The sequence below is a fragment of the Apteryx mantelli genome, chromosome 2, assembly GCF_036417845.1.
Source record: "Apteryx mantelli isolate bAptMan1 chromosome 2, bAptMan1.hap1, whole genome shotgun sequence".
Classification (NCBI taxonomy): domain Eukaryota; kingdom Metazoa; phylum Chordata; class Aves; order Apterygiformes; family Apterygidae; genus Apteryx; species Apteryx mantelli.
In genome coordinates, this window is record NC_089979.1 from 134,016,839 (window position 1) to 134,032,485 (window position 15,647).

The window sequence follows — 15,647 nt, forward strand, 5'->3', positions numbered from 1 at the left end:
TCTTCCAAAAACTGGAACCATCCAAACTAGACATAGACAGACCTAACTACTATCTAATCCCTTTTCCTGACAATTGTTTGCCTGAATTATGTTATTCAGTAGCTGCTTATTTTTAAATGCTCAGGAGCATATTTGTTTCTCTTTAGACACCATTCACAAGTTATACTTATCTTGATTGGTAAAAAACAAACAGCGATTTCTGAGCATGAGCATAATTTACCCTTTCGTAACACAATCACATTACTTCTGGTTATACTCCAGTTTATCATGTTAAGCTACACTTTATTGAAGTCTTGTTGCTGCTGGTATTACAGCAGCGCCTAGAGACTTGGACAAAGAATATGGTCTTTTTGTGAAGCTTATACACTAAAGATGTGTTATCCTTTCTGGTAGTGCAGATACACCTCTTCATAATTGCATCTTGAGCTGTGACAAAGTGGCTGCCAGGCAACACAGCTGTCAAAAACATATTGTGGGGCAGTTGGAGGCACAAATCAAATGAAATGATAGAAATGTTTGGGACACAAGGCATTGCGTAGAGCAGCCAGCATACTTCGTGTTCCTCATATCTGATTATGCAGTACAGCCTTGGCTAAAACATGTTTGTGGTATAATTCCACTTGATTTTGCAATTGGAACTGGGGTTATGTTGCAAATTGGGGCTCATGAATCCTCCTAGGACTTTGAGATTGAGGGCCCTGCAGCACACTTTTGATCTGAGTTATGGCTACCACTGCAGAGAGCATTCCTGTCCTTTTTGTCTTTTGTGTCAGCAATAGGTCTCATGTGACCAGCCATCTCAGTCAGCTAACATAGCTGAAATTTTTTTTAACAGTTTAATTTCAGATGGATTAGTTCTCTGATTTGGCTCATGTTATGGCCTCTGATTGTTGGTACCAGTTAAGTCGGTCTAATGATGGATGGCTGCTGGAAGGAGTAGTTCTGTTTTCCCTCACTTTCAAGTTTCTGCCTCCCTGGATCTTGCAACTGTGTGGTCACAAGTTGGACCAATTCAGCTCTATGGCCAGTACAAAACACATTATTTTTTGTGCTGTTTTTTTTTTTTCATCAAATTAATTGGCTGACTGGGGTCAGATGGTCACTAGATCCCATATAAGAGATGGGAAGGGAGTACACATCTATTGGTTGCGGGAAGGATCACCTTTTAGCAGCAGCCTCCTGTTAGGTCAGTGCAGTCAAAAGATCAGTTTACTACTACTTCATTTGTATAACAGATAACCCAATGTAACACTGATGCTGAAAAGGACCCTTTTCTTTGCAAGGTTAGTTTAGTGAGTAAGCTAACTCACTGTGAATCTGGATGAGTACTAAGGTCAGTCCCTGAAACCAGTGAGACCTCATGCTAGGGACAGAAGGACAGCTTTCTACAGCATGTCTGTGAGATTGGCTTGACTGTAAAGTCATTTATGGAGATTCAGGCACTGGTGCATTCAATCTGGAAGAGCAGGTCAGCCTTATTTGTAGCTCTGGGGCAGAAGATATACGTAAGGAAAACCACACCTTGCAGTCAGTTCTCTGATCTAAACTGACAGTAATAGTCTGGCTGAAAGGAAGCAACACCTATACCACAGAGGTAAGAAAGTAAGGCTCACAGAGATCAGATAAAGTCCATAAACTCAAGGTACTGAATCCTAGCCTAGTGCCTTGAGCAGAAGAATACATCTATCTTTTCTCCTTATATGAAGAGTGAAGGAATGGGTCTCTGGCATCTAAAGGTACCTTCTCAGCTCTTCCAGCAATTACCTGTAAGGAAGTCATTCAGCTGAGAGGAATAGCTCAGTTTCTCCGGTATCAGTTCTGATATGCAGAACAAAATATCTCACTGAGTCAAGACTCCACTGCGAAGTGAGAATGGAAGAACTGCACCTCTTATGACCATAAAAAAGACACAGGGATCATAGGCTAATTCAGGCTGGAAGGGACCTCAGGAGGTCTCTAGCCTAATGCTGTGCTGCAAGAATGGTCAGCTATGAGATCAGACCACATTGCTCAGGGCTTTATCCAGCCTGGTCTTGAAACCCTCCAGGAACACATGGAGACTGCCTAGCCTCCCTGGACAGCCTGTTCCACCTCTCGACTGTCCAGAGATTTTTTCCTTATAACCAGTTTGAAACTCTCAGCTTATACTCATTGCCTCTTGTTCTCCTGCCAAGCACCACAGTGAAGATGTCTTCTCCATAACCTCCCTGCAGGTACTGGGGGGCTGCTATTGGGTCCCCTCAAAAGCCATTGCCTCTCCAGGCTGAAGGCGAATATTTATCAAGGGTATGGAGAGAGTGAAAGCCATTACAGTGGGGTGAAGCATTCAGGTCTCCTTCCTTTGAGAGTCACGCTATTTCCCAAAGCTCTGCCTTCATATCGGTGTCCTGTGGCGGATGCTGGAAGAGGGGATGCTGACGGACAGCTCTGGCCCACCACAGGGTTGCCGGGAGAGATGGGGGATGCTGCCAAAGGCTCAGGTGGGCAGCCCTCGGCGAGGCCAGTCCCGCCGTCGGGGCCAGGAGCAGGCCTCACTGTGCGCCGGAGGCTCCCTCTGCCCCATCCCCACGGATGCCCACGACCCCCTGCCCACGGGGATCCGGGTGCGGGAGGCCAGGCGGGACACGGCCCCGGGACGGGCAGAAGCTGAGCGCAAAGGAGTTAACAGGACTTTCTGCCTCTTCCCGCCCGCGCCTCCTCCACCCTCCTCGCTACCTGCCCTTGATCGCCGCCCGCGCTGCGACGCGGAGCGGGGCGGGGGCGCCGGCCGCGGGAGGGCGGGCGGGAGCGGCGGAGCTGGAGGCCGGGGGCTTCCTGCGCCTGCCGCTGCCGGGGCCCTTCCTGTCCGCCGGGGCCGGGGCCGCGCTCCGCGTAGCGAGCGCAAGGTGTGCGAGCGTGTGCGTGGGGGGGGGGGTGGGAGAGGGGCTGGAGCGGCGCGGGGGGAAGCCAGCAGGCAGAGCGGGCGGGTGCCTGTGCGTGCGGGAGCCGGCGGGGATGCGGCATGGCTCTGGGCTCCCTGAAGATGCCGCCGCCGTGCGAGGGCGCGGAGCCGGCGCGGAGCTGGAGCCCCGGCGGCGGAGCCCACGACCCGCCGCCGCCGCCGCCGCCGGTGCAGCTGCGGCAGAAGCTGCGGGAGCTGCCGGCGCTGCTGCGGAGCGGGCTGACGCTGCGGAGGAAGACCGCCGCCGCCGCCGCCGGCCGGGTGAGTGACCCGCGCCGCGCCGCGCCCGCGCTCCCCGCCGCCGCCTCCGCCTCCGCCTCCGCCGCGGCCCGGCGGCGCCCGGGCGGCGCCCGCAGCGCTGCCCCCGCGGGGAAGGGAAGGGAAGGGAAGGGAGGGCAGGGCGGCGCGGGCCGCGGCGGCGGCGCTCCGCGGGGGCGGCGGGCAGGCACGGAGGGAGGGAGGCCGGGCCGCGCCGGGCCGCGGGAGGGGGCGCGGCGGCCCCCGGGCCCGCGGGCGGCCCCGCCGCAGGTGCCCGCAGGCCGTGCGCCGGCTCCGCCGCCGAGTTAAGCATGAAACCCCCCGCCAAGACCCCAGCGCGCGCCACTCGCCCAGCCGTAGCCGCCTTCTTCGCCTGGCTTCATCGTTCCGCGTTTTGCTTTTAATGTGGTGGGACCTGCGTGGGGCAGTAGGTGCTCTCGCCCGGCGCATGGTTACTGCTGAAGTGCTCTCGAACGCACAAAAGTGTGTTAAAGTGGCGAACCTCCGCGTGCCTTGGCATCTCTGCGGCTAAGCTGTCTTTCCCGCTGAGCTCTGCGCCCCGCTCGCAGGTGTGTCCAGCCGTGGGAGGCCGTGGGGGCAGATGGGCAGTGTGCAATTGCCTAGGGACATCTCACTCAAGTTGACTCATTTTTGGAAAGGCTCACAGGTGCGGCACTACCCCGGCCTGCGCGGGAGGAAGCAGGGCCTCAGCTAAGCACTGCGTGACCCTCAGCAGCTGGAAACCACAGCTGTTGATGGGGAGGACAGTGAAATCTCCCACTTGTGGCTGCGCGATGGGGGTGGGATGTCGATAAAACCGAGGCAAAACTCACTTGCGGTCTAAATCTGGGCTGAAAACCACCATGAGAGTCGTTGAAATGACGGGATTGGGTTTATCGATGAAGGGCATAAAGTAAGCTGCCTTGTGGTTTTGGTGCGCTGATAAATAAACGCCTGTGTAGGGAGTTAGCATGGAGTAGTCAGCATGATGTATGTTTGTACCCGAAGCAACTTTGCAGTAGTTTACCTGTGTAAATAAGTGCTTCGTATGCATGGGGAAGTTACTGTGAAATGTGCTAGGGTGTGAATTTAAAACAAAACTTCCTGTATGAATGTTTTATTGTAAAAATATATATATATGCAAGGAACTTAAATAGAATGAAGGTAGTATATAATTTTAAAGCAGAATTGCTATTTCTGAATAATTTCTTGATGCAGAATCCTATTCTAGAATAAGTTTCTTACTTCATATGAGTTTTACCCTCAGGATAAAGACCTGTCTATAGGGAGAAACGTAAAAATTTTTTATATTCTTGTTGGTACACATTTTAATCCACTTCACGAGTGTCTATATGAATACAAAAGTGGTCTGAACTTGATTTGCTTGACTTCATTTAGAAAATTGAAGCTAAGGGGTTTCAGTTAATTTTAAATAGTCAAGTCTGATTCTGTCCTAACAATGTTTATGAGAGAGATCTTCCAGTGAAGATAAGACCTTTTTGGAATATTTTTTGAGGTTAATTCATTCCACTTCTAAAGCATTCTACAAAAGAAGTTCTATAAAAGTGTCTAGTGAGAAGGTAAGAACTAGTGCAGAATAGCTGTTGAGAACTGTTTTCATCTGTAGGCATGCCTAAGATACTGTATTAGGCACAACCAATCCATGACACTTCAGGGAGATGCCATGTGGAGGAAGTTTAGGTTTATTATCATGGTTAATCTTCACTGCTACTTGTAAGTATTTGAGAGGGTGGGCAGCATGAACATTTGCTCTGTCAGTATTTGGAGTGGATGAGTTAACACTCTGGTGAGAAGCCTGGGTGGATCTTGGGGAGTGCAGTTCCTCAGGTGCACTTGCTGAGGCCTTGGTCCATCTCGCTTTGTGCTGTCCCATGTCAGGTTCTGCGTGTTGTTGCCCATGTGCAGTGTTATGGACCAGCAAGGAGGAGGTGACAGATTTAGCGGTGGTGTCATCTGTGCCTTTGCCTTGCAGTACCCTGTGATTCACCTTGCAAAGATTTTCTTCAGCTGTCCATCCTGGTAGAAAGAAGGCTGGAGAGAGGATGGGGAAGTTGGTTTGTCCCAAATGGATGCGGCAGCTCTCGGGTCTGTGGTGAATGCTGCGTGGAGATGCTGCACAGCTCCAGCAGAACCTCCCTGGCCAGTGGCCAGATGCTGTCTAGCTGTGTCTCCACAGGACTCTCTGGCTCAGGAAGGCTCTGGGGAAGGGGACTGTGAGATAATGATACTTTTTCCCTTTTGAAACAAAATGAGCCCATGTGGTGTGTGGAGAGTTTCTTCCATGTGTTATTCTCCAGGGAACAGTCTGGCTCTGTCAGCAGTGCCCCTTGTTGATTCCCATCCACCCTGTGCACGTGCCTTTTCCCCTTAGAAACAGAATTTTAAGAGGATGACACTTCCCACATATTTCTGTTTAATTTGAGAAAAATTTCAACCCCGATGTGGCCAATATTTGGGAAGTGGAAGGGATATGTTAGAATAACATAATTCATCAATTATTTTATACTTTCCAATTTAAGCTTGGACAAAAGGTTGAGTAGCACAAATATGAAAAAAAAATCTTATTTTCACCTCAAGAGAGTACTGCAGGTTAATCCAAAGTTAATTTTTGCAGGTTCTTTTGTTTGTTTATGAAATCCCTCCCTTCCTTTTTAAATTTAGTGATCTTAGTCTCCAGTGACTTTTTCTTTGTGCTTTTTTGTTTGTTCAAACACCAAGCTGAGTCTGTTATTTGTCCAGCTGGATTCATCAAGAAAGTTGCTCACATAGGTGAGCTGTTTTCAAGTAAATGCTGACCAGCTGAAATTCTGGTTTGTTTAACTTCCTAGAAAAATATTATGACCCCTGAACAGGGGGGGCTGCCTCTGATGCTGACTTGCTGAGGGACTGCCTGCAATTTGCTTCCTCATCTATAAAATAGGGATAATATGCATGCATGCATGCATGCTTGAAGACTATGAATAATAAAATATAATGGAAGTGTTAAGGGTGCTATAATTATTTTAAAGATACGCTTCACTGCATGCTGTTAGAATATTTTCTATGGTGGGGGAGAAAAGCGTTGTGTGAGAGAGGGTAGTGTACAAAGAATGGAATAAATTTTTCAAAGCAGCATGGAGTGGAATAAATTTTTTAAATCTGTTTGGGCCTGCCAGTCATTCTTGGCCCTTGGCACTAGAATGTTTGAGAATTTGTGACCAGAGATGGGAATAATTGAAGAATGTAGAATAAAACTAAGTGGTGAAACAAAATGTGCGTTTTCATCTCAGTTTAGTGAATGTAGAAACTGGACTACAAGTGGGCATATTTGGCCTTCTCTGTCAGGATACATCTGATTTTAATACACTTGAAGAACTTAGAGGTGGAAAAAAGCCTTGCAGAAAAACTGCAATAACCCATCTGTGGACCCAGAACCATTTACCTGTTGTTAAATACCAATATGTTCTACTGTTCAGTCATTTAGATAAAACTAACCTCTAATTCCCTCACTAAGGAAGCCTAATTTTTCTTTTTAAAGCTCCTGAACTTTGAACCGGATGTTGGCATCGTCCCTGATGGTGGAGTTTCCTAATGTGGGTCTTAGGGCAGGTCCGTCACAGGTGTTTGAGACCACCCGGGCCGTTAGGCTGCAGTGTCACAGCTGCTCTGGGAGCAGCACGCTCCTGCTGAGAAGGGGTGGGTTTCACTCCTCTTCCTCTGCTTGGTGCTGCTTCTTTTCTGATGCAGAAAATGATCCAGTCTTTTGCTGTGGCGGTTTTATTCCTTTTTTTAGGGGTTCAAGTTGGTCCCTTGAAGGGGCTAATAAGCAACTTACAACCTACCAGAGCTTGTGCAGAGGCAGAGAAGGGATCTGTTTTGTTGGCTCCCTGTGCCTGGTGCAACCGTTCCCCTCTACCGTGTCTGTGCTTTCTCAAAAAAAAGTTTGCCTCTTTGAGGTATGTGCTAAAAGTACATGTAATGAGCATGAATATTTAAGTTATAAACTGCCTTTGCTCTCCTTCCTTTTGTTTGCCAAAGACGTCTTCCTCTCCTCCTTTTTTGTTACTTATTAAAGAAAAAATATGATTCAGTTTTGTGCTTTGTACAACAGCAAAGTCCCTGCCCCTGGAAGCACCAAGGTCCTGCCGACATGTCAGTACAGCAGTCACTCCGCCATGCGGATAATCCTTTTCTCTAATGGAGCTAATTTTGCTCATGTTCCTGAATTCCTCCTAAAAGGGCAAAAGCAGCACTTGGGAGTCAGAGGAGGAACTACCTTTTTCTCTCTCTCTCTCTCTCTCACACACACACACACATTTTTAATCACCTCTTCTACTGTCTAGGTTCACATTTACATACGAGCTTTGTGTGAGCCTGGATGCTGCTGTTCGTGAGACAGCAATGTAGCTGCCGTGCCTTTTGTACATCGTGGTGTCAAACCCCGTTGCTCTGATATTGTGAAATACCCTGCTGGCCTATACAAATCTTCGCCATAAACCATGCCTTTTGACTTGCTCGAAGTCAAAGAGATACCACAAAGATTTTGTTTTCTCAGATCCCCCAGGGGTTCTTCTGCTGTTTCTAGAGGTCTTCAGCCAGACAAGTGCACTCAGACTCTCTTCACACTGAAGGAACCTTGGTTGTATTTTGGGTGACGACTTTGCCGTGTGTGGGTGTCAGAATGTAAACTTCTTTCTGATTGCGGGGTTGCAGGTTGAAAAACATGCACCAAAGGAATAAGCCAAACCAAGGAGTAAACCTAAATCAAAGGAGTTAGGTGAGAATTATAGGTGCTAAAAGTTTACATGAGTTCAGGGGGAGACTGGAGAAGTTCATGGAAGAGAAATGTATTGAACATACAGAATCCACATGAGGCACAGAAAGTCCCTGAGCTGAAAATAGTAGGAGGGTTGGACAGTATTAGAGATAACTAATTTTGGCATTGGTAGCTCTCATGCTGTTGAAGAAAATTCTTCTTTGGCAGGGAAAAAAAATTATATGCAATTTGTTTCAGTTAAAGAAAGCCCTCTCAGCCTAACCCCTCTTAGCCTACATTTTGGTAAACTTTTATTCACCTCTCATACAAGGCTTTCAGTTGCTTACATTTTTCAAGTTACTTTCCTTCAATGAATTCATGCGATTCCTGCGACTAGGGAAACTGTAGTATTGCAGATGAGGTTTTGCCAGGACTTTAGAAATTCTTCACCTCTGCTGAAAATTCTCAGAATTTCCATTTCTTTCTATGGCTACATTATGTTGGTGGTTCATAGTTACCTTTTGATTGACCTAGGCGTGCAGGTTTGTTTTATTCTCAGTTACCTCCCCGCAATGGCTGACATTTTTAGCAGTCCCTATTCTTTGCACTTCCTCATCTTGTTAGTGCCTAAGTGCAATGACCTTGTATTTCATGCTATTGAACTACATCCTTTTCCTAATATTGCAGTTCTCAAAGTCATCTAATTTTCCCATATGTCATTCTGTTTACCTTTGTTTTGCCAATGCCTCTGTTTTTATGTCATCAACTCATTTCATTGGCACATTATGCTTGTTTGACCATTGTTGCTAATGAGAAGAAGAGAAAAGAAATGAGGAGAACAATTGGTCTGGTATCTATGCTTACGCATGCTATAGACACTTCATCATTGTAGATTTTCCTTCATTAAAAAGATGTGGTCTTCTGGTCTGTGGCCACTATACTAACTGAAATCTGTGCACAAAATACTGGACTGTTTCAGTGGATTGAAAGTTTTACTGTCAGTGCCGTTATGGAAACAGGCTGATTGATATTGGTGACATTTTGCTTTAAAGCCTGCCACAGAGCTTCTACTCAGTAACTTAATACACTGATCATCTTGGCAGTTATTATGTGACTAAAAATAGTCTTGGTAAGTAGTTTTAAATTTTTCCCATTGTAATCAGGCTTATTATATAATCCTTCCAAATGTGTTTGATTAAGATAATTGTCTTTCACAGTATCCTTTAACTTGTCAGGTCCGTGACTGGTGACACATGAAATGTTGAGTAATGAATAAAATAGCTTAGCGACAGTGACCACAGTAGCTGACAGGGAATTTCAGTGTCTTTTTTGTTTATTTACATAATAATTTGTTTCACAGTCAGTGTTCAGTGAACTACTAAATTGAGAATACTTCTTAATTAGCCCATCTCTTATGACTTCGGAGAAATTATGCTGGGTTTGATGAATAACTATCGCTGAATGAAATCCAAGGCAATCTACCTCTCTACCCTACTGAGTAACCTCTGACAGGATGCAAAGCAGGTTGCAAAAATTTTTCTCCTTGAGGCTGGGGATGGGTTCAGGTTGCCAGGATGATGCCCACTGCCTGTGGTCTTAGGCTAGCAGTGCCTAGCCTGACACCTCAGCTGCTTTCTAGCATGCCTGTGTGGGCCCAGGTGCAGTGCCAACACCTGGGGAAGAGATGCCATCATGTGGCTTTAGCTCATGGAAGATGCATAAAATTGACACCAACCCCATGAGACAGAAAAATGCCCCACCTTGCTCAAAGTCAGGGGGCAGGGTCTGAGCTTCTGAGTTTCCTGTCTCTATTCTGCCCAGAGCGTATCCTGGGAAGTTGGTGTTTTGATCCACAATTTGCTGGTATAAAACACGGTCTTGTCTTTAATCCCTTTCCTGCACTACAGATCAAACTCGAGCTGAAAATATCTTGAATAAATTTAGCCCACGTTCGGTCTTCAAGTGTTGCTTTTCTTGTGTTGGTAATAACATCTTCAGTTAGTGGCTCTGAAAGAAAATATCTTCTTGTCCTGCACGTTTTTGTAGTTCTGATTGAACAAGGATATCATTGCTTTCGGTTTTGATTTTGCTTCTGTTTTGAATAGACATAGCCTACAGGTTCTCAGAGGTGATGCTGCAGTGTGTCACCTGGAAATCTGTCTGGGAAATGTATATATAAAACAAGATCAGCTCCATTGAAATTAAAAGGAAAGTATTTGCAAAATTTCTGCAGGTGTTGCATCTTGATAAGAGGAAGGCTTGATTTTAGTGTGAGCTAATTGTATCCTGTTAGTTACATACTTTAGAAGAAGTAAACAAAATTCACTTTGTGGAATTGTGTACTTTAATTTGCTTGCTTGCAAACCGGTGTTATTGGTTAATGCACACTAGATTTCCCAGATGCTAGGATGAATGAACAAGTGCTGTACTGTACTATTATGACAAACTACGATAAGGTTTGTATCCAACCATTGTTGTTTGTATAACCCTAGTGATTTGAATTCCATTCTGTACCTTTGAGGAAATTGCAAAACAACCTGTGCATGTTTATGCTAATGAAAATGCTGAAAATAGGAAGCAATAGCTTTTTAAAGGGAGAAAAAAAGGAAAGCAGAATATGCTGTCTTTTTAAACTGACTCATGGAAAGCAGTTGTAATAAAACAAGATGTTTTATCCTTGCATTTGGCCTATAACAATTAAAGTAATATTTCACATACTGGGAAGGAAGTTGCCTGTTCTTTATGGAAACTACAGGCCTTATATTTAAGATTCCATATCTTTAAGAGGGTTTAGTTTTCCTTTTCTGATTTGCTCGTTACAAGCTTCTTTGAGAGAATTAGGATTAAAGATGGTTATCAAGAGGTGGAATATTCACCGCTATAGAGTTATTGCACCAGTAGGCCTAATAAATAGACAGAAATTGCTATTGCTTGTGCAGTTGTATCTGATCTACTCTGTCCATCTCAGATTTCTGATTTTTCATCAGGCTGGGGTAGGAGTAACAGCCACTGTATGAAAGGTTGGGACTCAGTGCATAGGCTTTCAGCGTGGCTCTGCCAAACTGCTCAAAGACCCTCAACAGGTCACTCTGTGTTTCTGTAGGAAATCTGTGTCCGGTTACCAAGTAAACAGATGTGGTGCATTGGTTTCCACAGTAGTCTCTCTAGGATTCGAGCTCCCTTTTATTACGGGTTCATAATGGTGTTCAGCGTAAGAGCCTTAGTGTTGGTTGGGGCTCAATATGGAGCTATAGTACAGAAGTTAAAAACTGGACACCTTTTTACCCTGGGTAATATGAGAGTGCCCTGTTGTTCTGTGATCCCTCTGTGCTGTGTCTCTTTCTCCCAAGTCAGGCTGCCTTGCAGATCTCTTCGGGTCTGTATGCATGGATCGTTTTCAGTGGAATATTTTACTTTGGCCTTTGGGATCTGTTGTATATACTTTATCCACATGAAACCTTTTGATTTAAACATTTTTCATCATATCTGTGCTTTTGGCAAAAGTTTAAGGATAAAAATGAAGGCAGTGGGGCTCTAAAGTTAAAAGCCATGGAAGCAGGATCTGAGTATTTTCTTTTTAACTTCCAGGTGTAAAAGGCAGTAGCTATTCATAATTGTCATGATGTCTTTTATCTCAGTTAATTTATGGTTTGACTTGGGTTAGCCTGACCTTGTAAAATGATCTACCTGTGGCTGTTGGATTAAGCTAGAGTCAGTTATTAATATTTAAGTCCTATAGTGTACTTTTTATTCTGATTAATTCCTTTTTACTCTGATTAATTCCTTTTACACAAGATATTTTTGGAGAGGACTTAGAAAGCTAACTGATTAAAAGTCACTATACTTTTTTATAGTGCAAAAATAAGATATTCTGCTGATTGCCAGACAAAAACTTCAGTCTGTATAAATACCAGTAGAATTGTATTCATAGCATCAATAACAATTTTTGCCTTCCGTTTTAGAGCTGAGTTAACCTGTTCACTTAAAATGCTGGATGCTTTCTAGTTTGCCTTTTTTGTTGTGGCTCTGCCAAACTACTCAAAGACCCTCAACCTTCCGTGAAATCTTGGACTTTCTACTTCACCTTCTAATTACTTTTCAGAAGAAGTTTGTCCCTGGACTGTATTACTTAAGCAAGTTGGTGCTAGGAAGGTGATGTGACACCAGGAGTTTGGGGAAGAAGGGAGAGGGGTCCTGTTTTGGGAGTGCTCTGGGGCTTGCTTAGGTAAAAGGAGGCTGCCTGTCTCTCCTTGCTTCTGAACCTCTGACCAAAGTCCTCACATGACTGAGATGCACACGTGCTACCTGACTTGGAGAAGTAGGGAAGAAATGGTTCAGTGGTCTTGTTGCTTAGTTATGGGGTGAATGTGTTGAAGGTGTGTGCTTCGGTGGTAGCTTCTTTCGCTGCTGGCCCATCGCAGTGTCTTTGTGGGTGTCTCGACAGCGTAATCTCTGGGACTGGGGAACAAGTAACACCAAGTTGCTTGTTTATGTTGATACTGCCAGCTGAAGAAACATATGTTGAACACGCCCTTTGTGATGCAAAAGATGGTCTGCGGTCTGCAGGTCAGCGTTGAGAAGCAGTGACCCAGAGGAAGTATTGCATGTTGGATGAAAAATAGAAAATTGAGGCCCAGACCACTGTGAGCATCACAAATTCGCAAGGTCCTTTTTTGGGGGGGTGATGGTGGTGACATATGCTTTTTGTTTGCTTTTTAAGATGATAAGCATTTAATTGTGGTTTTCTGGCCAAGTTCTGGCTTAGATAGCTAGACTCAGTGATCCTAAAACTCTTTGTAATTTCAGATGGATATGGTAATCATTTACTGTCATAGACTGCTACTGCATACTGTTAAGCAGCTGCTCCATTTCATCCCATAGGTGAATGCACTTTAGCAATGCATAAATTCATTTTTTTAAATACGGAAAGAAGGGGAGAAAACAGTGAACATGCATGATTAGCTCTGAAAGTCACAGAGTGTTTGTTCGTTTACTGAATGGCTGAAGGAACGAGCTAAGTGAATCCATTAGATCTGCTCTGGATCCAGCTTGTGGACAATCCAGCACTTTGCTGTGATATGTCATTCCTGCACTGCCTGAAGCCACATGGCAGCTCAAGCCAGTCTGGGGTGTGTGGGGGGCCAGTCTATTGCTGAATCTGTGCTACAGGGCGAGCGGAGACTGGTAGTGGCTCTTCAGGAAGGCCAGGCTCATGGGAGATGCAAGTCCTAAATGAACAAAAACAGTCTAGTAGTTAGCTGCCAAAGAAGAAAGGTGAGGACACAGTGTATCGCAGGCTTGAGTATGTTTTGGCTTAAGAATGATATACTGTGTAACATCTGTCCAGGCTAGCGCTGTACTGTGCTAACTATAGTCACCACAGGAATTCTTTAAAGTAGTGCTTCAACAAGGCTTCCTTGCTGCTGTGTGGAAAAATGTGCTTAAGAAACAAAATGTAAATAATCCTACTAGATTTAATTATTATAAACAGTTTTGAAAACTTAACTGGAATTTGACTTCTGTTCAGAAAGAATGGCATAGTCATGCCCAAAATTTGAACTTTGGCACTTCCAGCCTCCATGCCATCTTACAGCTGTCCTGTGTTGGCTTGGCGGGAAGAGTGCTTACAAATGATTAAAAAGCCTGAGTGCAGAGTGCATCAAAGAGAACAGACAAAGCTAAAAAAAAAAATCATTTGAAAAAGGGAATAATTGATGGGCTGATACTTAAGGTAAAATTATGGAAGCTTGTTTGAACTTCCTGAGAGATCATTATCATTTTGAGCAAGTGATCTGTTCTGTTTATACCTCAGTATCCACATGTATGAAGGAGATGGATAGAACTTGTCTGCCTGTTAGAGCAGAATCATTCATAAATATTCTCTTGGTAATTGTCTTTGACATCAGTTGCAGAACAAAATACACAAAATGCAAAAATAATAATGGTAGTTAAATTAACACCTCTTTATTTATATTTTTATTATTGTGTTGAAGGCTAGAAGAGGAACATTCGGCAGACATTTAATTTCTTGTTTTATCTCATTAAGCAGACAGTCCCAAAACAAATGAGTTTCAGATTGGTTTTACCAAAGCTATTTATCTAATTATGGCTTTCACTGCACTTGAATGAATGTCTGCAAATCAATAGGTCCCTTAGGTTGGCAGGGCATGCATTAAAGCTGGTGGCTCACCAAGCTGAATAGCAGCAGTGCTGTTTCTTGTATTTTCCATTGCAATGTCTCTTCTCCGTTCTTACAGTGTATGCATAAACTGAGATTTTGTTTGAAGGTCTTGCTTAAAAGGTCCCACTTTTGAGTTATTTATTTGCAATTCAGTGTGGCAATAAATATTTACATTATACTGGTAAAAGTTTTATTAAAAAATTGTAGGTATTTTGAAGGACGCTAGTGTAGATATAGAACATGTTGTAGTGGGTCAAAATGATGGTTCTTCTAGTCCTGTGTTTTTAAATTTTAAGGTTAATTTAACAGCTAATGGTTTTAGCCACAAATATAAAGTTTCTTGTGCTCTCAAGAGAGTCTTAGAGCAAATGTAGTATGGTCTGCATTGCATGTCCTCTTTTCCTGGATTTGAATACCTGGAGATGCCTTATATGCTGACACTTGGGGATTGTTACCATTAATCATTGTAGTTATAGCTGTTGATGTGATTCATATACAAATTCAACCTTTTAATGAATCTGGCTAGTGTTTTGTCTTCAAGCTCATCTTGGAAGGGAAATTATGTTTTGTTTTCTTCTGTGGTTAATTAGAGCATTTCTTTTTGATCAGTTTTGAATTTCCCACCTTTAATTTCAGGGACTAGTCTGCTGTCACTGAAAAAGCTTCCTAAGTTATTAGGCAGGGAACTTCTAATTTCTCCCTTCTGTACAGCTATTTTTTATGCATTCTCTTTTACAGCTACTTTTTAAAGCAAGCAGTCTCAGTCTCTCTAGGTGAATCTGTAAACATCTTTGTTACCCTGTTCTGAACCCTGTCTGGTTCTGCAATATCCCTTTGAACTTTTGATGGCTTGTGCTGAATGTAATATTCCAGGTGAGACTGCACCACTGATTTATATAAATCATGCAATTTCCTCCCTGTCTCCATCATGCATGCTTTTCATCCTAACAATTCACTATCTTCTTAGAATTCCTGGTGGCACAGATTAGTCCTTCACTGAAATGTCCTCACGGTCATGCATTTTGCTTTCTTTAGTTGATACAGTTAATTTAAAATTGTATAAGGTGTCAGCATTTTTTTTCCTTCCAGTGGGCATTACTTTGCATTTGATGTTAATGAACATTATTTAACTTGAGTGGTCTATTCACTTAGCTGGACTAGGTCCCTTGGGGGTTGCTTATAGACTTTAGATTGTGACTAACCAAAATATAGACAAAACTTGCTTATCTTGATATTCACATCACAAATATGTTTTATTAAACAACATTGAGCCCAGGTTGTAACATTGAGGCATCTGCCTATTTTCCTTGTCATGAAGAAAACAGGCTGTTTAATCCTGTTCTTGTCCCTCATCATTTAGCTATTGTTTGATCAATTACAATATTTTGTCTCTCAACCAAAGACTTCTCTAGCTTCTTTAGAGGAAATCAGTGTGTTAGGGTGAATCTGTACTATTTCTGTTGAAGTTGGAGTAAACCTGTTGAGTATCGCTGTATAGATGGTCTCTGAGC

The 15,647-nt window shown here is 43.9% G+C and overlaps 1 protein-coding gene across 1 annotated transcript in view; it reads left to right on the forward strand.

Moving 5' to 3' along the window:
- Window positions 1-3,001: 3,001 nt before the first annotated feature.
- The window catches only part of RAPGEF5 (Rap guanine nucleotide exchange factor 5), a 169,626-nt gene continuing 156,980 nt past the window's right edge, over window positions 3,002-15,647 (forward strand). Inside the window, exon 1 of the mRNA XM_067291608.1 lies at window positions 3,002-3,202. Within this exon, the coding sequence (XP_067147709.1) occupies window positions 3,002-3,202 (201 nt within the window). The remainder of the gene's footprint in view (window positions 3,203-15,647) is intronic.